Here is a 27,545-nt window from a genome sequence, read left to right on the forward strand (position 1 = left end):
ATTATTTATATAATAATTAAGTAAATAAAAAAATTTACCATGAATGGTAAACTCCATGCCATCACCTATTGCCACTTCTAGTTGGTCCTTTTTGTCTCGATAAACCATCCCATCAGCTCTAATTTCATCAGCACCAATGTCTTCCAATTCTCTGTCTCGCCCTCCTGAGCAGCAGAACAACACTGTTCCTTTTCAATTACTAATCAAATTAAATAGTTGCGCAAAAAAAAAAAAAAAAAAAATACAACAAAAAGTGCAGAAAAATCTAGGAGATAAGGACATGGTAAGATAATTTTATTAGAAAAACCAATCTCTGACTAAGATTATGTTATTTGTTTCAACTGATTAAATAATATTATTTCTGCACATTTTGTTATAATAAAGCATTAAAGCAACTCAAAGAATCAGCTAATACTTTTAAAACAACCAATCATACCTGATTTTTAATAAACACCACAAAACTATTCAAAATCACCCATGAATCAGTAACCATTGAGGGATTATCAATATATAAATTCCCATGGCCCAAATTTATTTGTAATTAACTCATAAAATAACAATGTATTTATGAGGTTAAATCTTCTTCACTTAAGATAAGAGTATCTCATTAGAATGGTTCCTGTTAGCCAACAGTGTAATATTTTGAGAACACTAAGCATTTAATTTTTGATAGCTGACAATTTATCCGGTATTTCAGTAGAATATTAATAAACGACAAAATGTATGGTGTACTACAGTAGCTCATGAAAGATAGAACTAGATGAAATATTTTTAAAATAATAACAATCACTTGGTTCACTCTGTGACTCCTTCAGAAACTTAATATTTATTATTTATTATATAAAATAATTCTACTTTCAATTGTCTAATAAACTGAATTAAAAAAAAAGGAAGGTATTTATAGCGGTAATACTCCATAATTTAACAATTAATAATTGCTTACTCTATCTGTTTTTACATATGTCCTCATTGTTAATCATTTACCCTAGAAAATATTCATTTAGTTATTAAATGGATTACATACAAGAATGCCAAAATGATCAAATGCATTAATTTCAACTAAACACTACATTATACATCAGAGATAACTGTAATAGAAGTTTAAAAAGCAGTTAAATGAGAATCCATCCCCTTAATTTTTCATAAATATATAACTGTATGCTCATCAACCCTCACTATCAAGAGGCATTTGGGTATATATTAAGATGTAATGTTTTATTTGCAGAAGTGAATTAAAATATAAATAACTATGCCATATTCCATAAAAATCTGTAAACATAAGCATATAATAATAGGGGGAATATCAAAATGTTAATAATAATTAGAGTAAAGCAAAAAGGAGTATTTTTTCCAAAGATAATTTCCGAATTAGATGTTAAACTAGATATTTTTTGTCAGTAATAATGTGATAACATAATTCATTTGAACTAATTTGAAGTTTCTGGATCAATAAAAACTAAGTTATCATTTTTAGTCTACTTTCTCAAATAAAACTTAAAGTCTGGGCATTTGGAAGGGGAGATATATATGGAATCTGATCTAAACATCAATAAAACCTACATCAATCAATTATCTTATTAAAAATAGATGTACCCTCATACTAATAACAGCATTAATAGAATTTAATAAGCATTAATTTGTAAGGTATGGTTACATGTAGATGCAACACAGATGTGTAAGGAATAAACTGACTTATTTTTTGTCCCCTTTACAGGAACTCATCCACTTCAGACAGCCTGGAAGAGTGTTTAAAAACACACAAAAAAATCTATTTTAAGACTAAAATATAAATCATATGAATTAAATATTCATGACTTCACATAAAATCAACTAATAAATGTATCTAGCATACATAAACCTCTTCAAAATGAAAAAAACATATATTATTTATCTACTTCCAATCTGCTAAAATATAACATATTTTAAAAAGAAAAAATAATGCATAAGACATAAATGAAATAGGGCAAGTACAGCAGAGATTGTCACGTAACAGTTATTGACAGGTCGATCTTTGTTTTTAAATTTTAAGAGTTTGATGCCAACAATCTTTTTGAAATTGATACCAGTTGTAAGCAGAGGGTTTAGCTTAAACCAAACTTTTAATATTCAAAAACAAAGGTTAACCAGTCAATAACTGGTACACTTAACCTACTTATATTAACAAAAAAATGCTCAAAGGGAGTTGATTAAAGTAATCATAATCTAATTAGAAGTCAAATTTCTGAATAAGTTTATGAACTAAACTTAAAGAAATTAAACAGATCCTATTCAACAACAATTTCCCTCATAAACTGACAAACAAACTCCTTGATCCTTACGTTAACTGTGTAACTCCAGTTCCTCCAGTTCTCAACCCACTCCACTTTTTTTTTCAGTACAGGTCCCTTCCGTTTATCTCCATTCTTTCTGACAATATACCAAAATCCTTACAATCCACTATTTCCACCCTAAATCTTGGCTTGAAGTCCCACAACAAAATTTCCTATCTTTTTTCCAAACTAAAAGACCCAATTCCTTTTTTACACCTTTCCAATGTAGTTTACCGGATACCTATTTCTACCTCATGTTGCAATTCCTTCATATCGAGGAAACCAAGAATCGACTTAAGAACCACATTTCACAGCACAAAACTTCTATCAACTCCTGTAAACCGTTTGCCTCTAAATTGTCAGAACATGGTTTTAACTTTGATAATACATCAATTTCTGCTACTGCCCCCAACCATAAAAAATGCCTCATCTCGCAGCCCATTCACATAAATTATACAGCCCATTAACACAGAATTCCGTCAATCATAAAGTCGATAAAGACTGCATCTCCGAGACATACCAACACATTTCAAACTTTATAAAACCTTCATTATCCTTCTTTTCTCTAAGTTCTGCGTTTCAGAAGCCCACTTTCCTGTCATGTCTTTAATACTGGTTTTAGTTTCTGAATTCTCACTCCATACTTAATTTAATTATATTTTATAGTGACTATCCTTTCTTTTTCTTCAGTATTTATAAAACTTATTTTTAATTTATATTGATATGTTACTTCCAGCTTAATTATACTTACATTAATTACTTTATTATTAATTTTTCTATTACATAATTTACATACCTCTGCACCCCTATTTATTAGATATATTGTCTTTCTTTATCATTTATATTTATTGTATGTTTTAACTTTATTTCTTCTGTGTTTTCTATCCGTGTACATTTATAATTTTTTTTTTTCAATATAATTTCTTCTCCCCAATTATGTATATTATCATTTATTGTTTACCTAATTTTGATATTTTCTACACCATTCACTTTAAAATTATTTTGAAATGTAACATACTTAACTGCCAATCCCCGCTCCTCCTAATACAAACGGTTCACTCTGACTTTGGTTAAAACAAGTACGTTTTCTGTCTAGTTCATTTTCTTCCTTTATTCTTATTCCCCTTTTTCCATCTCTTAATTTGTACTTTCTTTTATATTTCTTCTTTTTATCTTTTATTATTTTTGTTTTCATTTATTATTTATAACCTTTTATTTTTATAATTTAATTTTTAAGTTTCATTGTATACCCTTTTAATTTTCCATTTACTTTTTTACTTATGTTAAGTGTTTGTATCTTTTTCGGCCTGGATGAAGCCCTGCAACATGGGGCAAAACGTTGGCTCAATTAAAATAATTATTACTATTAGAGATTTATTTGACTGCACCCGGACCATATTCCATTTATTAAAAAAAATAAATAAGATAGAAAAATGATTTTTTGGTTCTCTTGCATAACAACACTGGTAAAAAAATCTAAAGTAAAATATGCATAGCTTCTTCTTTTTTTTTTATTTTATTTTATTACTCCCTGGTCATTTCTTCATTTTATTACATTCCCAGATTACAACGGCTGACATTCCTATTTTTATTTTCTTATGATCCCCTTCCTGGTCATTTCTGACATGCAGGAGGAGGGAAGGGAGGAAGTTATCTTCAGATTACTACCCTATTCCAAGCATTGAGTGGGTCAAGTTTTCATTACGTGGGACCATCATGAAATAAAAGTCACTCCTCCAGGCCAGATTAGAACTGGTATCGTTCAAGGTTGTTACAGGCGACACCTCAACTCTCTCTGCTACAGATGGCCCAATCTGCATAGAATCATTGTGATCAAACTGCAATAATTTCAATCAATAGTTCAAGAGATTGAAACAACACTAGGAATCAGGATCTCCTTCAAGAATATCCAGGTTACAAAAATATAATGTGTGGAATAAACAAGAAATACGAGTGAACCCTCCATTATCCTTAATACTCAGCTTAATAACATTTAGTTTAATTATCTGAACAAAGATTATAAACAAAATATTAAAAGAAATAATTTTATGTACAGTTCCATTAGTTAATCTATTCTCTCCTTCCAATATTGAATGAAAAAAGTTTTGTATATATATATATATACATACATATATATAATATTTTTTAATCAAATAATTGCTTTTGTATACCTATAATTAACATTTAAAAAGAATTACTAAGATTAAAACAGCGATACATTAGCAAGTCCTAAGCAATTACATAGTTAATCTAAGCAAACTACTCTGTTAATCAAAAGTTTTAATTTAATTGAAAAACTAAATTATATTAAAATAAAGATGATTTGTTTCCCCCATGTTTTGTTCCAATTACAAATCACTAAAAAATAATGAAATTTTTCAAAAACGAAGAAATTGGTTCGATAAAAAGTATTTTCATTAAAGCAAAAGCACCCCAGAAAATAATGGGTTAAGGTTGTGTTGTGTGATATGAACCTTGATCCCAGGTGCGCGGCGATCCCTCACCTTGGGTCTGATCGGAGATCTGATTGGTCAGCTTGGCTCGAATAGCTTTGGCTCCCATCATTATAGTCCTCTTGATCCAACCAGTAAATCGCCCTATCCTTTCAAATGCTTCTGCAATTTTATTTGTTTCAGTATCTGCTGCTGGTGCAGACAAACTTGAAGAACCAAAATTGCTGAGTAGGAGAGCCAAGAACAAATTTAATACCTGTACAATAGATAGTGATGAGATTACGAAACAGCATTATTGTTTAAAATTTAGATAAAATACAACTTTATCTAATTTATTCTCTCATCTTCCATAGTAAAATTATATGAGAGCTGTCTGTACATAAAATAAAAATAAAAAAACAGAACTAACAACTACATTATAATAAAAAGGTTTTATAATAATAGTTTTGAATAATTATGCAACTATAATAAATTAAGAATTATAATAAATTATTTTAAATAAAATAGATAATAATTTTTACATAATAACTAAATGACGATATTTTAATTTCATAATAAGTTAAATTATCACTATAACATTGTTGGACCTTGAATTGTTCTTTTATTTCCAATATACTTTATGCCTAATTTTCAACAAAAAATTGGATATTTACAAAATTTAATGTTCTTGCAAAGCGTGGCATCACAGCCAAGACTTTCTTTTCTCTTTCAACTATAAACTATATCTATATTTATAAATTAGGTTACAATGTCAGAGTATAAAAGTATGTGCTATTATTTATTTATACATTGAAATCATATTTTTATGTTTACATATTTGTTCGACAAACTTTTTGACTGTATATATTTATTTTCAACTAATATATTATTATATAATCAACTATTATTCAAATTGGGTCCCCTAGAAATCCTGACTCCAGAGATTAGTCCTCCTGGATCTTCCTGATAGCACCTTGTACTATTAATTTGTCACATTTTATCGTACTATTACAAACATTTTATTACTTTTTGGTTTGAGTGACAAAACATCACATTGATACATTTCAAGCCATCTCTACTATTCCAACTAATTTTCTTCAAAGCTATTATTAACAATTCATAGTAGAGCTGAACGATATAGAAAATAGTAATTTAATATAGTTAATTTTAAAATATTCTGAAAGTTCCCTCTAATCAAGCAGGAACCATACTTTTTTCTATAAGAGTAAAACATATTATGAATAATTTAATGACAGAAATATTCTTCATATTTATTTGAACTGATATTTTGGGTGAAATTTTACCCTTCAATCTGTAGAATTGTGATGAACTCTTCCAATTAATTTACCAACAATTGAATGATAAAATGGAAGCTGTATACTTTGTACTCAACTTTTACATAGTAACTACTTTACTTTAAAAAAAAAACACCTATGATTTCTTATGCTAAGTAGAAATTGAAATATGAAGGATGGGTTTTTAGTTCATCGGGAAATAAAACTATGCTGAAGAAGCATATTTGATTTATGAAGGATGTTGATCAATAATAATAGTTTGGTGGCCATACAAGATTATCATTATTTTTTTTTTCTACAGTGAACAATACATTTCCTCTTCTTCTAAATGTGGAATTTATCTCTATGTTCATTTACTCTAATTCTTTGAGGAGGGAGCTAATTTATCTTAAAGGAAGTATTTTCTGACCAAGGTTTTTATAACACCAGTGAAAAAGTAAATTATTGAAGTATAAATGACATACAACAAGATTTCCGATGACCACTGTTGCCAAAAAGAATGGTATACATGAGACATCTCCAACAAGCATGCAATCCCACATTGATTCAATCCACTCTCCACATAAGACTCGAAATACAATCATAAAAGAGTGCATGAAATCAGTGAAATTCCACCTTGGAAGTTCTCTAAAGGGAAAGCGATCCATATTATCTATAAAAGAAAAAAAATAATCAAAATATTATATTGATTTACGTAAAAAAGCAAAGTTATGTATTATTGTTTTGGTGAGTAATATTGGCCATTTAACTAAATGTAATTGACAATAGGCTTTTACAGGGGTTTGTAATTAGTATACCCATTTCCTCATATAAGATGGATAAATAATGATGTTATGCAGATACTGATGTAAAATAAAAATTGGAAACAAAAGAATGAAAGATATTAAAAAAAAAAATTTTAAAAGTGCTTTAAAAAGAGTAAACTAATTTTTTTTAAAATATGATAAGATCATAGAACTGTCTACTTATGTCTGTGATTTGTAATGTATCAATATCAATATAACTAATATTTATTAGTAGCAACAACAATTAAGTCTTTTCTCTACATGAGTCAGTAGAAAAAAATACTAGAATTAGTTAAGTCAACAATAAAATTAAGTATTTAGGTGAGACTTTTGGATGGCTATTTTGGCTAATTACTATAATATAGACATAAATGAAATAGGGTAAGTGAACCAGTTATTGACAAGTCAATCTTCATTTTTAAATATTAAGACTCTGGTGCCAACAATCGTTTCGAAATTGACACCAGTTCTAAGCAGAGAATTTAGCTAACATTAAACTCTTATATTTAAAAATGAAGGTAGACCAGTCAATAACTGGTATATATCGATAGCTAGTCCACTTACCCAACTTATATTTTAAAAAAATGTTCAAAACAAGTGGATTCTACAAGTATTCGTTTTCTACTTAGAAATAAAACATTTGAATAAGTTTATGCCCTAAACTTAAAAAAAAAATTTAATAAGATAAAACAGTGATTTTTTGGTTCTCTTGTATGACAACACTTTGGCAAAAAAGTCTAAAGTAAAATTTACAAAGGAATTTTTTATTACCCCCTTCCTGGTCATTTCTGACATATGGGGGGGGGAGGACGGTGTTATCTGGAGGTAACTAACTTATTCTAACTATGATGGGGGATCAAGTTTTCATTTTGTGGGACTACCACATAAATAAAAAGTCAACCACCCTCTAGGCGGATTCGAACCAGCGCCACTGCATGCAGTCATGAGGCGGGTAAAGTTGATGCTCCAACTCCCTCGGCTACGAATGATCCAATATATATTTACAACTGCTTGTGGATTATTGTCTGTAATGATCCATTGCTAATGTTATTGGATTTGAATACCAATGTAAACCTCTATTTAATGAAGGTTAGTATTTGAATCACAGGACCCAAGACAATGATCTTCCTCATCGTTTATGTATAATTAAAGAAAACTTCTCAGAGATAGATGCTATTACCATTTTCGCCCACTCTTCTGACATTCCACCATCTGACAATAGTTTTTTAGTGAAGGAGACAAAAGTCATGGAATACAATTTCACGTTAGTTCTGCTATTTACATATTACAATAAAATTGAAATAAAACTTATTTCATGCACAAAGACTTTTGTAGTGATTTAGTGTATAATTATAACAAACAAAATTATACCTATGTAGTTTTTTCCAAAAAGTTGCATTCCCATTACAGCAAATATGAAAATTATAATACACAGTACAAAAGTCAGGTTACCCAAGGCACCCACTGTTCGACCCATAATTGAAATGAGCAAGTTGAGCGTAGGCCATGATTTGGCAAGTTTAAATACCCTTAGCTGGAAAAAAAAAATTGGGTTAAGTTATCAATGCTAACAAAACAAAAGTTAAAAAATAAATAAAATTATTGAAACGTGACATACCAATCTAAATGACCTCAAAACTGAAAGTCCCTGAATTCCTTCCAAACTGAGTTCTAAGAGTGAAAGTGCAACAATAATAAAATCAAAAATATTCCAGCCTTCTTGAAAATAATATTTGGGACTCATGGCTATTAGTTTCATTGCAGCTTCAATACCAAATGTTGCACTAAAAAACTTTTCAAAGTATTAAATTTATTACTAATATTCAAATAATATAAAATACTAAAGTAGTTTGGTGATGAATAAAGCTATGTGTTCACTGAAAAGCTCTACTAGTAAGCTCTAGTTAGTGGATACAGCTCTGAGAGCCATAGTAACTTTCATAGAGTTACTATCATAGCACAATTAGCTACAAGATATCCCATAAATATGAAATATAGACGGTACAAAGGAACTATAATTCACAAAATGCTTTAGAAATAAAAACATTTCGAATAGGAACTGTATTCATTGTTTTCTTAATAAAATGTATTATTAAAATTAAAGTTATAATAACTTGCACACAGGTAACACAAAAAAAATATGAAGGCCTCTCGTGATTAATACCATAGGTTCAATATTTAAAGCAATGAAACCAGAGCAATCCATCAACACCGTTTGATATTAAAAACTAACATCTGCTAAGACATCATGTTAAAAACTAACATCTGCTTATGCATCGTATTCACAATTAGGCAGGCTTAAAAGGAACAAAAAGGCCATTTAAAATGTTTTCAAGAGAAAAACATCTTTTAAAATCTAATAGGGAGAAAGATAGTATTAAAAAAAACAAAAAAACTTTTACAGTTGCTTAAATGATTTTAAATAACACTAGTAATATAAGAATATAATGTCAGTAGAAATTGTTGGCATATATCATAAACTGATATGGTGTATTCTTTAGAGGCAATGAAATGAAAATTATGCAGTCTGAAAATTTTATAATAAGAATAAAAGAAAATGGCCAAGATTGACGAATAAAAGAAATTAAGATTATACAGAAGGGATGATGTATGTATAAAACTGAAGTGAAAATGACTAAAGGAGAGAGAATATGTTTTGAGATTGAGAACTGAAGTCATAACTAAGTTGCTATTAATAATCATAAGGGAAAATAGGGGTAAATGATATATGAAATATAACAGATAAGGTAAAGATATTTAGGCCATGGAAAATTGTTGAACATTAACATCATGATCTCATTTCATAATGTTAATTTGAACTTTGAGAAATAGATAAAAGTTTTCTAATAAAATAAGACAATAATCTTATAGCTTGTTTACGAATAACATAGATGATTTAAATCGATCATGGTAAGTATAGAAGCTTTGTTAGTTCCAGCATCTAAGCAGTGGGAGAAAGCGTAGGGGCTTAAGTAACAGATAATGCAGGAATGAGCAGAAGATAGAGTAGGAATAATAAAGTAGAGAATAAGAATAAAATAGGGAAAACTTAAAAGCTAAGCCGGAGAGGTAGAGTCAATGACAAATTAGCTGAGACAAATACAAGTAAATAACTGTAGTTCTCCCTCCTCATTTTGTCAAAGAAGAGATTCAGACTAAGAAGGAAAAAAAATCCTTAAATATATGTATGGACTAAAAAGATTAAGACAACACCAATAGAAATAAGTAATAAGAAAATATTAAATATTAAAGATCTGTAAAAATAAACTGGTAATGAATGATTTTCCATTCAAACTGGTAGTGAATAATTTTCCTTTCAAACTAAACAATATTTAAGTCACAATTGTGAGAGGTGGATTAAGTCAGGATGATCGTAGGAGTTGAAGTCAAAAATAAAAATTCATAGTTAAAAAGTTTTACTTTTTAATTTGTACAGGCGTTTCACCCACCTTGTAGCAAAATTAAATTTAAGAAGATCATGAGTACTTATGATGTGACTACCTCAGAAAAGGTGGCGGAAAAAATTGAAGTTATTCTCCTTTACCTCTCAGGAGAAGTGAAATTTCCATCATGTCCATGATCTGGACCTTATATTGATCTACTATTTTTGCAGTAAAGAAGGCCCATAAGCCAAAGATTCAGAACTCATAATCATTAAAACAGTTTTTTAAAATTTGTTTTTATGTTTTGACTGTACGCCCAACCACAATTTCTTAGGTATAAGTAAGTTTATAATAATTACAGTTTCTTTTTATTTAAAAGTATTTAATTTTATGACAGATAATATAAATGAAAATAAAATACTTCTGATGGTCTAAATCTTTATAATAAAATTAATTAATGATTATAATATTAATTATAGAATATTACATTATCTTTCACTTGTGATTGCCAATTAATATAAATTGTTCAAATCATGTGTATGAGTAGTAATGGATGATTGAAATTGAAAATATTTCTATAAAATATAAAAATTTTGAAACAGTGACTATTTCAAATATAAATATATACAAAAAATTAAAAAGCTCAAAAAATGAAAAAAAAAATTAAACTTACGTAATTTCCACTCTTAAGGGCTTTCTCCAATTCTTTATCCATATCATGGTGGTCGAGTGCCATGAAGAGCGTGTTGACAACGATGCAGAGTGTAATGAACAATTCTACAAATGGATCAAAAACGATCAAGGCCACAAGCTCCTGGAACTTAAGCCATGGTCCACAACAATCCCATACACAGAAGACATCGATACAATGCAGGCAGAGTGCAACAAACTTCTCCTTCGCTGTAGGTTCCTCATCCTCTTCTTCTGTCGGGAAATAGTAGACGGAAACTGTGACCCCCATTATAACCCACCCCATTAGTCATGGATTGTTTTTTTGTATCAATAATAATAATAATAATAATTATAAAATTAGCATTAATAATAACAATATCACCAATGTTGAAGATATTCAGCTTACTCTTTATTTAAATTATTGGTATTTTAAAAGTGCGTGTTCTCGTCAGGTGGAGATTTTTGTGCATTATAAGTGCAAGTAATAACCATTACCGTAATATAATAATGTGGAAGCAGGAAATATTGCTAATTGCAAGGATACCAACATTACTGAATATTCATCTGATTTAAGTGCCTTTTATTTTTTAAACCAATAACACCTGCTTTAATTTTTGTTTTATAATTCAAATAAAATACTACTTATATTCTAACATAATCACCATTTCAAATTGATATGTTAATAAAAAAATGTTTCTAACTCAAACCATACAGGTATGTAGATGTAGAAATATTAAGGGTCAAGTAAATAATCAAAATAAAAATCCAGGATGTTAAATGTGTTTTTGTACTACATAAGTTTCTCAACCCCATGCTAATCTCAAGTATAAAACATGAAATAGCTGAGGTAAAAATTGTATGAGTACCCATTAAGTATAGATTTTCTCAAATTGTTCATAACTGTAGACCTTTCTAGAAACTTTCCCCCAATCTATTTAAAATAAAATGAAAAAGACCCACATACATTCGATAAATTAATGACTTGGTTGGTAATATTAACTGAGATTCGATGAGAACATTATTTTTGAACATATCTTCTTTAAATTTTCTAAAACTATATCAATTAATGCAAAAAAATATACAAAACAGTAAGAATTGCATCTTTTAAGTATTAAGTATATACTTAAATTATGAGTAATTTGAGAGTGAGAGAATAAGTAATGCTAAATATCTTAGATAAAGTTCAAATAAAATTGTGGGTAATGAATTATACCAGGTATGTTTTGTATTCTCAAATCTATACTCCTCCCCTACTTTTTATATACATATCAAATTATTGGTTTTTAAGTATTCATGCATAAATATTGCATTTACGAAAGATAAAATTTTTTTTCTGTTTTTTTAAGTAATAGAATAAATATCTGTGATTAAATATAATTTAGCCAAAGTAAACAACATATTACACTATTTCTAACAATGAAAGCAAAAACAACAATTAAGATATAAATTTGAGATGGAAACTTAAATTTCTTTACTTTACATTCGTTACATTCATGAATTGAAGAATAAAATAAAATGCTAAAATTTATTAAGCTTTATACATTAATATTAAAGCTTGGACACATAGAACAAAATCTGTTACAATGGCTAGTCTACATTAAGGTGGCAAGCAATAATCATTCAGGTTTATAAAATTATTGCATAGGCTATGTCAGATCTGTATAAAACACTGAAATGCTTTGAATATGACAAGCATTATGAGGAAAAATTTTTATAGAATACATATACAAAATAATAAATTAATAACAAGGATATAGGAATGGAGCTGAATAGTAACTGACCGATGCATGACAAATGAAAATTTGTTGAAGTATTATTTATTTAACCTATTTTTGTGAAAATGTCAGATAAAAACGGGGATATTAGGTCATTTCAAGATTCAAAAAGTTTCCTCATCATTGGACTTGTTATTTGTAGACTGCTCCTGGGAAATTTAAAAAACACGGTTCTCACCCTTTCACTTTTTCCTTTATATACTTGAATACCCTTTCTCTGCTTGGCCTTTTCTAACATACCTGGCTACAGAGCAAAGAATATGATCAGATGTAATTGAACAGTAAGGTCTGTTGATGAAAAAGGAACAACTCAAATTAAGTTATGGTGACTATAGTAACCAAATCTCAGACAGCCATGAAGATAAAGCATTTCATAACATCTATCAACATTGATAAATATTTTTTAATAAACATTAACCTATACCACTAAATCCAATGCAAGATCTAGGATCTTGCAGGATCAGTAAAGAAAGTACTGCTTCTAAATCAATGGTTGTGAAAGGGGGTTATTTGGTTGGGAACACTCTCAACCACCAAGTTAACTTCCCTTCTCTCCTCCAATTTAGAGTACCTAACCACTTTATAGGGGCTAGGTGTACCCGAATAAAGAATAAATAATTATCTGCTCTAGCTGGACTCAAATCTGAGCCCAGAAAATAGAAGCACCTATAATATGAATATATTTTAATGTAAATAAAAATTTGAATAACTTTTTATGAATGATAAATTATGGTTAACTCTGATCGCAAAATAATAATTTCTTATATGAGGATCAGTCAAGGTATCAGTCAATTAGATAAAGTACAAATATGAAGATTTCTAAAGTTTTCTCTAATTAATTTCCATTTTCTCAATTTCGTATAACTTAATTTTGGTATAATTTTCTTTTCTTTTTAACTATCTCATAAAATTTACATTGATTTTTTATAAAATTCTTAGTTTGTATCTCTGTTATAATCTTGATGATATGCTTAATGGTTTGGCCATTAATTTAACTTTTATTTTTAATTCAATTAAAATCATGGCTGTTTTCATTATTTCACCCTGAATAATCTCAGAATGAGAAATTATCTTGATTTAAATAACTTTTGAACATAAATTGGTTATGAGACAATATTTTTACAAGCTGAATGAATTTGAAATAGTTTTGAAATATAAAATAACTCAAAATTTAAAACATTCTTGAACAAGCAATACAAATAAATAAAACAATAGCTAGCATTATTAAAATAATTATAGTGCTGAGTGGTTAAAAATAAATTTCTACTCATTAATATAGAAATAAAAATACCTTCATAAGTAAAGCACTAAGTAAATAATGATTTTCTGGTGAATGGAATTTCTGGAAAACACTAAACATTCCTCAGTAGCTCGCAATAGAAAATATAAAACTTCAAAATATAAACTAATTAAATTTTACAAAAAAATTTTGTTAAAGAAATTTAATTTATTTAACATGCATAATTAGTAACACATTGGTTGCAAGGTGGTTTCCCTGTAAAAGAACTTAATTTAATAATCCATTGGCTACATATTATAGTACAGGAGTCCAATACAAGAAATCCATTTCATCGAATGTAAATGTGCAAATAATTAAAAAATTAGTTTCTATCACACTTAACATGGAAACGAATTGCTGGTGATTCTAAAACTCTGACAAATTAGGTAATTAATTTAATGAAATAATTAAAAAGGTATTTTTTTTTTGTTTTTAGCCTGATCCAATTGTTTCTTATTCTAATAGCTGATTTTTTGAAGTCGCTATACAACCAAAACAGGCGGTTTACGACTGTACCTTTTGATCAAATATTACTTTAAGGTACTCATTCAACACATAATTTAATGTTCTCTAATTTATTTTCTTATATATTTTTCACTAATATCTACCGAAAGGTCTTGTAGGTAGGATAACTGAAAAAAAAGACCTATTAAAACAAAAATTTCTAATTAGAGACTTAATCAAATTAGTATCAATTTCGGACCACCAGAAATGTTTTTCCATGTTAAGTTTGAATTCATACATGGTACTACACTTCATTTTACCAATACTTGAAAATAAATTTTGTTGTTTTTGTTTATGACATACTATTTAACCGAATTAATATGTTATGGTACTCATTCAACACAGATTTTAATTTCTTATACTATAACTGTTTCGCTAGGGTGCACAGTTAAGAAGAAAAACAAAAAAATTACCTTTTTTGTTACTTTATTAAATTAATTACCTAATTAGTAAGAGTTTTATAACCACCAGAAATATGTCTCCATGTTAAGTGTGATAGAAACTAATGTTTAAAATTATTTGCAGAAGTATGTTCGATGAGATAGATTTTTAGTACCAGGCTTCTGTACTGTGAGATTCATCAAACAATGCATCAACTGAAACCAATACATTAATGATTATAGAGATTAACCTTCCGAGGATGGGTATGTTCATATGTTCACAGCTAACATCATATGTTCATGTCTCATCCAATCTCACGACAAAATTTTCGATTAGTTGATGAAAATAAAATTTCATTTTTTATAAAAAAAATAAAATAAATAATCATTTTTCAATTTAAGTTTTTTTAGTTTTTGTGAAATTCATTTTTTCCAGAATATTACTTATAATATAAGATTAAAAATAATTATTAGAATTCAAATATAATAAGTTCATGGCTGAAACCCATAAAATGTATGATTGTACGAGAATCGGTATCACATTTGTTGAGTCAGGGAGTACTGGCAGACAGGTATGATAGGAAAAACATTCATAATTGAAGGAAATCGTCGGTATTGTACTACAGAATCCTGGAAAAGGATTGTACTACTTACAGCAAAAAAATATGTCCATCCATTGTTTTGGAGAGTTCCATAGAAAATAATTTTTTTAATTTAGTTTAGGTAATTTATACAATTAAAAAAAACAACTAAATCCTTCTTATTAAAAACATGTTTATATAACAAAATACTAAAATTTAAAATTTCCTTTTAACACTAAACAAATCATCATGGGAAAGGCCAAGCATGATCATATGAACTTTGCTATTCAAGAGCAAATGGTAGTTCCATTTTTTAAAAACAATTTTGCTAAATTTCAGCATGCCCATTAACAAATAATATTATACGAAATCTTTAGATCTTTTTAATTTTGCATGTCCTTCATAGGTTAAATTGACAGTTTCAAAATATTTTACCAAAGTGCAATTTTACAACTGCATTCAACAAATATATAATAAGTAAATGTGTAATAAGTTATATTACAATGGTATGATATATTCATGTGGAGAATGTAGCCATTGGTAGATTTCTAATAACATTTCTAGAGTAGAAGGTCTCGAGGCCATATTTTTTCCAAATGCCAAGGAGGATTATCAGGTATTGAAAAAGATGCAAGGTTAGAAACAAATGGTTTTAGGTGGTTAGTGAATTTATCTGGTTCGGGCTAAATCAACAATATATAGAACATTGAGGTCTTTATGGATGGTTTTATTTTCGATAAAGTAAGGAGCATTAAAGAATTTTGGATTATAAGAATTAGATACGAGAGGAATTCAATGGTTTCGTGGTGTCCCAAAGTTCAACTATATAAGTCCAGATAGGGGTTAATATGTTCATATAAATGAGTCTTTTGTGATTAATTGATAGTTTAGATGGTTTGTCAAGTAAATATTGTTATAGTCAGAATCAGCAACCAGTTTCTTGTCTTTTTAGTCTATAATGAGGATTCAAAGCTAGTCATTTGTACTGATGCAGTCTTAGGTAGTGGATCTGTTTGTGCCATGTGAATAAAATTAAGATTAATTAACATGATTTTTATTTTATATTTTAAAGTATTATGGCCGACAATGTAGGCCAGAGTGTCGACAAAAATAAATAGTAAAAATTATTATTAAATTATAAACACATAATAAAATTGTTGTTTTATTTCTAAAAGTACTCCTACAACATCTTCTCCTAATTTTATCAATTCAACTATATTTCAATAATTTTAAAATAGGACAAAAAAAAATAAAGCGATTTCTTGAGGGAAATAAATAATAGCAATTTTACAAAAATAAAGCAAAAGAAAGTCCAATCACATGCATGGAGCAAGCTGAATATATATTTTTATACAAAACAACAATCCACACTTTAGCATCAGCACTACAACAATATAAATAATAAATTATACTAAGGAGATAGATAATATAAAATATTCAGGTACTTTATAAATTAAAAAGATTTAATTTAATATTTTAAAAACATATATACATCCGTCGAATAATATTCATATATACATGTATTTAAAAAGAAAAAAAAAACCTCTAAAGCAACTAAAATAGTTTGTAAGTAAATTAAAAAAAAAAATACTATTTTAAAGTTAAATTTAATGTAAACTTTACTAAAATGTATTCATAATTTTGAAATGAAGACAATAAACACACATATTTGTAGATATAGTATATGTTTCTTAACATTTCTTCCACTTTAAAAAAATCTATATTGTATATTTAATAGGCTGTGAACTTACTGGTATTTCTGAACCACATGTGTACTTAAGAAGTACATGCGAAGAAGTACTAAATAATAACATACACATTAAACATACATTATTTACAACATGGTGTTTTCATTACATGGAAAAATGATAAATTTTACCAAATGGGTTAGTTAAGTAGATCTTTGAAGTAAAACACTCACTCACTAGTGAAACTTTTATTTATTTTTTTATACTTAAACCCATAAGAGTGATAGATATTTCAAAATTGAACATAAAAAGCATTATTAAAATAATTAATGTCCAATAAATTAAAAGAATTTTATCAAAATTCATAAAAATATAATACATCAATAAGTTTTCATGTAATGAAAAAGTGGATCATGCATAAATAATAAAAATGTCAAAAAGTTGAAATCATTAAAAAGATCTAATTACATCATAATAGCTAATATGAATTTTAAGTTCTAACTGTACATAAAAAACAGAAGCATTTATGTACAATGAAATAAGTTAATTAACTAACTACTTTAACATATTTATGCATCAAATGGTAAATATGATAAAAAGACAAAATTTTATCTCTTAGTTAATGATCAAGTAGAGGAGAAATATAATAAACCCAAGTTTTCCAATTGGATTCTTACCTCCATGCTCACTACCACGACTGTGCCTTCCAGCAGCTTGTTCAATGATGTCATTCAGAACCATCACATCTATAAGAAGAATGAAATGTTAAAAAAAAAAAAAATTAATAGCTGAGTTACATTATTGATAAAAAATTTATAGTAATGTTTTACCCTTCATGTCAACGACAGTTTGCTGTTGTGAGGGTTCGATGTAAGTATTGTCAAGATGTTTACCTTTAGAAGTTCCATCCTCTAAATCAGACATATCCTATGATAAAATAAATAAAAAAATAGTTAGTTAATCATGATTCTTACAAACAATCTATAATTATTATTTGTTTTAATATATTTTGTTAGTAGAAATTCACCATGTTTTTAACATGACCATGACTAAGAAAAGCTTGATAAACTGCATAGCATGTGCTACAAAAAGATATGTGCTGTAACACATCAATTTAGAAACAATGCGTTAGTGCTTGGGTGTATTATTTTAATTTATCCCAAAGAATATAAGAACTTTTAATTTCATTAAAATAAAATAATAAATTGAATTAAAGCAATAATTTTTCTAGTCTTTGTTAAATAGAACATCTCTTTTTATGAATTTTAAAACTCCCCTTTTCACTGCTAGGTGCCATGCACACATATGTACACCACAATATAAATTTATGGGTAATAATTAGAGATTATTTTATTCAAGGCTTCAAACTAAAACAGAGTTAAAAAGCTGCATCATTTAAATTATCGTTATTAAACAAACTACATATTACAATAAGACAAAAAAACTAACGATTAAACTATATTTTTAAACCCTCAGCAATTGCCCACAAACTTCATAGCAATATTACCTAATGTTTAAGTAAAGTTTCTGTAAAATATATTAAATTATTATAATCACTTCTTTCTTTTTCATTACTTTTATTTTTTATCAAATGAGTGGAAAATATATTGAACAATTAAAAAAACAAACAAAGAAATATTTTCTATGTACTATAGCTTTATTAACAAACTTATTATTATGAACTAAGACAGTATTTCAGAACATAAAATTTTATTATATTCATACATCAGGAAAAATGATTAAAAACAATAAAACTATCGCACCAACTATAAACAAGATTCAAATAATTGGTTACTTTAACTATCAATAGGATAATACAAAAATATTTCTGACAAAAAAATTTAAAAATTTGTATTTTTAATATAAATTGTAAACAATTAAGCTAGCTAGGATAAAAGTGTACTTGTTCATCTAACAGAAACAATAATAATACTTACAACTTAAACATTCACAAATATTAAGTTAAAAAAGCAGTGATCTACAGACATTTTATTCACTAGATAAAACCTACACTAAAAGCTGAAAATTATGATTCTGTCAAGAATGAAAGACCTAAAACTTATCACATGACCAAAAGAACCTTTAGGAATTTTAACATACAAGAATCAAAAAACATATGTGAGGATCTTAAGGTAAATGCTAAAATATAAAACACCACTCCACATTAACACCCAAGTCCCTATTTATTGTAGAGATAAAACTGATCATACTAGTTGTACGGTTATGGCAAGACTGTAATTCACGATGAGTAAAAATTACACTAAGACCAGGGAGTACCAAAAAAAGGTGTGATCCTAAAAGTAGAGATATAGGAATGAGTTAATACCTTTGATGAAGGTATACTGACAGATAATGACTATTTGAACAATGATTGGGATACAAGTAATAAATAATCTTAAGATGACTTGTTTAAACTGAGATTATTGAAAAAAAAAGAAAAAAAAAAAAAAAGTACATCAATTCATTACAATACAAATATTTTTCAAAATGAAAAACTGGATGAATGTCAGGTATAATGTAAAAAAATAAGCTATATGCACAGTTAAAAATTAGTATGCTTATGGGAAACAACACAAAATTTGATTATATAACATAAAATTGAATATTCATTCATCGTAAAAATTGTTCCCAATGAGTTAAGACAAATAACACAGACATTAGACAGTTATAATCACTATTGTGGCTAGTCACTCAAGTTTGTTGGAGTTGTCACGACCACTTGATTTAATGGTAGTGCTGTACTCTGGATAAAAACTCATCTTGAATCCAGGTTCAGAGATATCAAAATTTATTAATGAGGAAGAAAGTGAAACGGAATTAGTCTCAAATGCTAGTGTAAATAAAGCAAGTTGTGTGACAAGTGCAGAACAAATAGTGCTCTAACACGATTCTTGACAGTGTGAACCCGCTTTTAGGGGTGGAGATCACACCAAACAAAAGCTGAACTTAAAATAAACAAAGTAACTAAAATGAAACTAAAGTAATTAGCATAAAAATATACTAAGAACATCAATGAATGAGTTTGTGTTATTATTTTCGATAAAATCAAAGATCATGTCTTGAGTATTCTGTTGAAAAAAGTTAAATGAAAATGAGACGGAGTAACTTTTAGAACAGATTCAGCCAAGGTTAAAATAAAGAAAATAGTGTTAAAAGTATCCTTGTGAAATATTATCTTATAGCAGAATCCAGTTACTTTTCATTAGAAGTAAAGGACCTGATGCCAATTACAGATAAAGGTCATTATTTGAACGCAAATTTATTAAGTTATAGCAACTAAAAAGTAACTTTTTGGGAAATCAATATTTACCTAGGAATGATACAAGGCATGTATGAAATTTTATTTGGTTATAATCATAAATTTGAATTTTACTTATCATAATACGGATGCTCCATAAATCTATTATATGAATAATCCATATGGAAAAAATTAAGACATAACTACAGTCCAATACTCCACAACCTTTTTTATATTTATTTTTTATATGATTGTGTAACTTGACAAGAAACTTTAAATTCAGCTGAACATTTAAGTCTATCTTGGTAAATGATATAAAAGAATTTTTAGATACAGTGTTGTTAAGGAAGCTGATAAACTTATAGAAAATGAAACTTATACAAGTCATTGAAGGTGAAAAGGTAATACTTCAGAATTATAGATAGGGAATTAGAAAGAACCTAACAGTTTTCTAGATAAATATTTTACTAATGCAAAAATTTTAGAAAAACTTTTTGATGTTGAATTTGTACAACTTTTAAGTTAGCTATTCACAGAATAATATAAATGATGTAAGCTGCCATAAAGTATTTAAATTACAATTGGCTTAGAATCTCTAAGTGGTCATCAGAGATTTTAAGGCAATCAAATATAGGATTTTCTTTTCTACTTTCTATTTTATTATTATTTTTTTTTTACATGCCTATAACAAATAAAATAGAATTCATTAAAAAGGATGCGATACTTTTATTGCTAGGTATGGATGGTTTGTCTTTGGCTAATCAAAAAAAGATGAAGAATGTCAATCAATTTAAAAAGAATAATTTGATAAATGCTCATAAGTGAAATAATTAATCAATCTGGAGTTTCATGTTCCTATGAAATAGATGATACCATAGGATATAGTTTTAGTCATGTTGATAGAAATTGTAGTTAGGAAAGGATGTGAAATATAGGGAAATTATCATAATCTGCAGAGGTTTTCTTTATTGATATTGATGAGGTGTTTGCCAGTAAATTAAGGTGGCCATCCAAAGATTTGATAGTAATCTCTCCAGTTAGTCTTATAGAGGGACTTGTAGGTCATAAATCCTGACCATTCATAATACATGGGGCTTGACCGATTAATTTTTCACTGTTCTTGAAATGAGAGTGAATGATTGGAATTGGTCCTAAAAGGAGTAAAGGCCAGCTGCTCCCTAGGATTAGCAGCAGAATGAGGCTGAGGTTCCCCTTCAGCCTGTATGCACTCCTGTAATGAAATTAAATCTAGATTTTGGATATGAAATAAATAAAAGAAAATGAAAATCAAGTTGACGAAAAATGTACTAATTATCAAATTAATAATCTGCATTTGGAATTAATGGAAGTTATATTATAAAATTTAAATCTATCTATCAAAATAAGCCAAGAATGAGTCAAAGAAAAATTAAGATGTACAGAAAAGAGTTAATTTCCATGGACACCAAAAAGTCAACAAGTGAGAAAGGATTTCAATAATGTTTATGAAATATTTGAAATAATGTGATGTTGTCATAAGGTGTATAATTATCGGAAAACTTCAAATATAATATTGGCAGGACAGAGGAGGGGCTCTTCCTTAGTGAATGCGGTAAAATTGTAAATGAATAATACAAGAAAAAAAATGAAGAGAATTAGATTTAATGGGTATTTATAAGTTTTATAGACAGGAGTCAACTTTACTTACTATAAAAATGTGAGGTGAATTATATAATTAATACGGATTTATGAATGAATTCATTTACTGCCTACTGTCTCAGTCAAAGAATTTTACCAGAATATTTTAATTTAAAAAAATTACTATGGTATGTATCAAAACATAATGAATCATAAAGGAATTTGTGGTACAAAATTAAACCATTAACAAACCATCCTAAAGAATTGTTATATCTGTATAACTAATTTATTTTAGTATTTCAACAATATTATTAGATCATAAAGAGCAGGTAGTCTAGAACAAAAGGTATTATAAAAATCAATATGGTAGTATATATGAATATATATATATACTATTACATTACTAATTAATAAATGTTTTTCACAAAAGCAGATCCAAAGGCTTTCAGTTTAACTAACTTATAGTTAATTAATGAAAACAAAATAAATGAATGGAAACAAGACACTCTGAAAAGCTATTGTAGAGATGAGTAAGTTGTATATATATCTTAAAATAATCTGAAAAAAAGAAAAAGAAAAAGGAAATCCATAACTTTAATTAGAAGAATTTTGAAGATCATTAGTAATGATTTTAGTAATCAGAATAGCAAAATATTTTCCATTGCCAGTTTGTATGACATCCAAGCTCATTAGCCGTGCTATAGAGTAGTGTATCTTGCAATTAATGGCTCTTTCTGATACTAGATGAAGCATAACATGAATTCGATGATGGTAAGAAGGAGCTTTGTAAAAATCCTCTCACTTACAAGTATAATTTGTCAAACAGTTCAAAAATTTCATCCATTGATTTGAACTGCAATTCCATTGAAGTCCTTGCAATTGGTTTCCCTAAACTAAATGTCTTTATTTTGAATTAATGAATCACTAATTTTGTGGAAAGATCAATTCAACTTCAAAGCTAGGCCATAATCTATCAGTTAGCTCATCATTGGAATTAATAGCTTTATTCCACCAATGTCAGGTAAGACAATGGTTCCCAATTTCCCCAAAGTCTTTATACAATTAATCGGACTTGGAGAGGTACAGATGAAGAAAAGAATTTGTTGTCCTAATAAAGACTAAACAGTTAATTAAAGGATCCCTCCCCATAGCTAGAACCTAGTGGCTGCTATTCCTAAAAAGAAAATAACTGCAATTGATTATTGAGTTACTTATCGCCGACTAGACATAATACCACCACTGTTACCAGTACCAATGTCAGGTAAATTCATATTAACAGACAAGTATTTTTCATTGATGTTTGTGCACTCTCTAGTATTAAGAGAAATTTCAAAATTAAACCATGTTCAAACCAGGGAAAGTTTAAATCAAACCATGGAATGTTCTGTGATCAGAAGTATCATTATTTTTCTGCCAGTATACTTGTAAATAAATTATACTCAGTAATGAACCATGCTGTGAAACTTGGCACCTTATTAAATCCACACTTCTTATACTGAAGCAATATTCGTACAGAAATAGGTCAGATTCAAAGCTTTTTTAAAGATAATATTATAAAAAATCCTAAGTATAGTAACATTTTAAGTCAATATCTTATTTAAAATAATTTAATAGACTGTAATATAATATTTAATAGGTATAGATGCATTTGATGATAGTATTTAACAGAATAGAAGTAGTCAGTAAAACATCAACAATCTTTTCCTCAACCAAGTGCTTGGTAATTTTTATAATTGAAATAAAATAATGAAGTTTTATATATTTTTATACTATTCATTTTTCTCAAAAATCAACAAGGATAAAGAAAAAAGTTTAACATTAATTTAAATTAAAAAAAAAAAACCTTTTGTTCTAGACATTTCAATTAAATATTGTATTATTAGTAAAAATTGATAACAAACAAAATCTCTGGAGAAATGATGCTTGTTATCCAGTAGAGTAGGAGCCTGACAAGCATTTGGCTGGTGAGTAACAGTTGCAGAACTGTTTCGACTCGATCTCGATCTCAACCTGCTTTCCTTGGTTCGTCCACCTGCCAGCAAGTCTGCATGTGAAGTGTAGGAGAGTCGTGAAGCGTGTGATGTGTATGATGAATGCCGTGACATACCAAAGCCTCCGCTATACAGAGGAACCACCATTGCTCCATTCTCCTCTGACATTGGTGTCACTGCATTCGAATCATCCGCATAAGGCAGGTGCTCCTGAACCATCATTCGTCATAAAACACGTAAGCTTTCAGTCCTATTTTTAATTTTTAGTAGATATAATATTATCAACTTCTACATAAATTTGATGTTTCTAATTAGACTTTTTTTTTCTATAATGACTGATTAAAAGTGGTTTAGTTCACAAATTTTTTTTTATATGAAAGACATTTAAGAACAGACTGGATATGGAAAAGTAATAAAATATTCTAGACTAAACAAAATAGATTATAAACTATAAATCAAAAAATAATTTTTGTTATGGTTTGGTTTAAAATACCATGATATTTAAATAAGTTGATATTTAAAAAAAAAATTATAATTTTGTAAAAATAAAAATAGGATTGAGATATTTTTCTTACTTTGTTTTGTAATAGATTTATATATGTTGACTTAAAAACTGGGTTAACTGCCCAAAGATTTGTTTAATTTCTAACAAAGTTATCGAACTATTTAGAAAATATCCTAGAACTATAAATTTAAGTTTTTAAGAATATTCGTCAAATCTAATGGCAAGTAAAATACATCTAAAGTAATACTGTCATTAATTATAATAAAAAAATGACTTATAGATCATAATTACTACTATAATAATGAATAGATTGAAAATAAGAAATTATAAAAGAAATAAAAACAACAGAGAATCACATGGAATTGATTTTTCAAGAGAATAGAGAATAATAAACAGACTGAAAACAGTATCCTATCATCACCCATTTATAAACCTCAAATTAAACTGGTGCAGCAATCTTCAAACTATGTATACATAAGTATATCTAAAACCCTGCTAAGACATAAATCAATAATTTAAAGTATTAAATAAAATACTAAGAGGGCTTAAAGCATGCATAATGAATTTTATTCATAAATAAATGAAATATTAGAAATAAATAATTTTTGTGAAGAAAAACTGAAAAAAATAAATAAAAAGGAGAAAAAAAATAAAACAAAACAAAAAATGGGCGATGACAAGTGATGGTCAGTCAAATGTTATTGATATTGCCAATATGTGTTTGTAGGCACTAAAGCAGAACATTAGGTGATCAGCAGACCACAAATTAAAAAAATAAATAAAAATAAAGTGATACAGGAAGCAAATATACAAATTAAAGCTGATTTAAATTTTTTTTTATTTCACTGTTGTTTTTCTTTCATTAAAAACAATTAACCGGGACTTTCATCCAGCCGAAGATGAATAGGGATGGAAATTTATCTAATTTTTTCAAAAAAATAAATATAAAATAATAAAAAATTGGTTGAGACCGTAGGGGGGAGGGTACCTGAGCATCAAGATAGGTTGAGAGGACGAGGGGTTTCCTTTCGCCAGCGAACCTTGATCGCCCATTCCGCATAGTAAACTGATGGGAGCCCCGTCTCAGGTTGAATGGGGAGCCTGGCAAACTTAGGCTAGCCTGTAACACCCACATCAAGTGAGATCAACCCGATAATTCGCATTTTTATTAACAGTTTAATTTTATTTATGTTGTACTTATCATTTTTGCTATCATGGGATTTTTGTTCGGATCGGTATAATATTTTAAATTACAAGCTTTAAATAATTTTTAATGACAAATCATCATTGTCAAAAATCTTATTTTTAGTTTTCAAAAAATATCAAAACAAATATAAATATATCTATATATTTTTTTTGTAATCTGCTAACAATGGAAAATGAATGGTTAGTAAAAAATATTTTTCATGAAGGCTAATTATGCAGAATTTAGAAGAAAAATAATTCTTTAAAAAAAAATTAATAAATAATAATAACCAAAAAGCAAAAAATAAAAAAAAAAAATTAGAGAAAATAAAACACAAAAAATTAAAGAAAATGGATTAAAGACATTTTATACGATATTGAAAGGTAATACTGATAGAATGACTGTTGAAAAAAAATGATTCAAAAATAAACAAAAATATTAAATGACTAGACTATACTTTAGCACAAAATTCCAAAAAATGAAGCAAGGTTAACGATTTTTACTCTTTTTGGAATCATTATTTAACATATAGGCAAGGTGCAATAAATAGCCTAGGACACTGAAACACATACAAAGCAGTGATATATTCATATTAATTAAACACATAATTGACATGCACTTTAAACAATATTTATTATTTTCAATTTATAATTAATCATTCATAATATCAAATATAAAACAATGAGTGGGGATGTAAAGTTTAATAAAGGCCCCAGAAAAAGCATTTAAAAGACATGCCACAAGGAAAGAAAATCACAGTAAGAATACATTAATCATAAATAACATTATACAATAATTTACATGTATTCACTTACTCTCATCATATCTTGTTAAATAAGGTCAATATATCTTCTTTTTAAACAGAACATTATAATATAACAAAGCTAAAACTAGACTGAAAAATAAACTTGAACTTTAAGTTATTTGTATTTAAAAAATAAAATAAAATAAAAACTATACTTTGGCGACATTGAATCACTGTAAAATCACAAACAACTCAATAGGATCCCACATAACACATGCAAGGCTCTCAAATAACATGCTCTGTAGGAAAACACATGAATATATTTAAAAAAAAGATGACTTAGTCAATATACATTCCATCCCCACATCGAAAAGAAAAAGACTGAAGAGGTATAGGGAATCAAGAAGAAGATATTCGGAGTTTTAACCTACCTCCGTTTGATTGTCCTGGCAAGCAAAAGGAAACTGGCTTTTAATTCCGGTTTTTCTCATAGGCAGCTAACCCAGAAAAAACACAAACATACTGCCTAAGAAATATTGGCACTTTGCTAGCAAAAATCTTAAACATAACTTGGGATTCACCAGTTGCTTCTCTTGACGAAATGTGAATAATTAATTCAAATTTGTACCCCGTCCCCCATCTTTAACATGTTTAAATGTCGGTTTTAATACATATTAATTTAATAAATAATCTATAATTTTATTTTGAAAAGTGATTAGCTGTGCCAAAATTCAATATATAGCATAAAATATAAATCAAATGTGCTTGACTTTAACTTTCTAGACAATTAAGCTTAGGTGGAAGCAATTAAATGTGCTGTGGTTAAATACCCATGGTCAAGAGTTAAAAAAACTTAACCTTAATAGTGCCCAAAAGAAATAATAAAAAATCAAGTGGATGCTAAAAATATAAAAATGAAATATCATTGTTAGATTATATATATGCTGGTTTGTCACAATGACCGATTTCAGTTATTAATAATTCAAAACTTATATTATATATGTAAATATTCAATGTGCTGAATACTGCTGCATCAAAAGTTCAAATGCAATATATTTGACAAGGAAATTTGTCCTTAATAATTACTAAAAGATCAGTATTAATCTATCTATGAATAACTAACGATTCATAGTAGTAAATTGATATGTCCAAGGAATTAACAATTTGTGCATAAAGCAAT

General features: G+C 27.9%; 1 protein-coding gene across 35 annotated transcripts in view; it reads right to left on the reverse strand.

Moving 5' to 3' along the window:
• The window catches only part of para (paralytic), a 198,827-nt gene that overhangs the window by 32,781 nt on the left and 138,501 nt on the right, over positions 1 to 27,545 (reverse strand). For 6 of the 35 annotated variants that reach the window (XM_067048402.1, XM_067048398.1, XM_067048390.1 and 3 more), the window contains 11 exons: positions 26,797 to 26,862; positions 25,423 to 25,554; positions 23,840 to 24,139; positions 17,914 to 18,010; positions 17,761 to 17,829; positions 10,878 to 11,152; positions 8,440 to 8,613; positions 8,193 to 8,355; positions 6,501 to 6,688; positions 4,784 to 5,018; positions 39 to 188 (listed from right to left, as the gene is read on the reverse strand). In XM_067048402.1, coding sequence (XP_066904503.1) covers positions 39 to 188; positions 4,784 to 5,018; positions 6,501 to 6,688; positions 8,193 to 8,355; positions 8,440 to 8,613; positions 10,878 to 11,152; positions 17,761 to 17,829; positions 17,914 to 18,010; positions 23,840 to 24,139; positions 25,423 to 25,554; positions 26,797 to 26,862 — 1,849 coding nt within the window. The remainder of the gene's footprint in view (positions 1 to 38; positions 189 to 4,783; positions 5,019 to 6,500; positions 6,689 to 8,192; positions 8,356 to 8,439; positions 8,614 to 10,877; positions 11,153 to 17,760; positions 17,830 to 17,913; positions 18,011 to 23,839; positions 24,140 to 25,422; positions 25,555 to 26,796; positions 26,863 to 27,545) is intronic. The other 29 variants (XM_067048400.1, XM_067048401.1, XM_067048421.1 and 26 more) reach the window with 12 other exon arrangements.

Source organism: Halyomorpha halys, unplaced genomic scaffold (genome assembly GCF_000696795.3).
Source record: "Halyomorpha halys isolate HHAL.00 unplaced genomic scaffold, Hhal_1.1 Scaffold730.1, whole genome shotgun sequence".
Taxonomy (NCBI): Eukaryota; Metazoa; Arthropoda; class Insecta; order Hemiptera; family Pentatomidae; genus Halyomorpha; species Halyomorpha halys.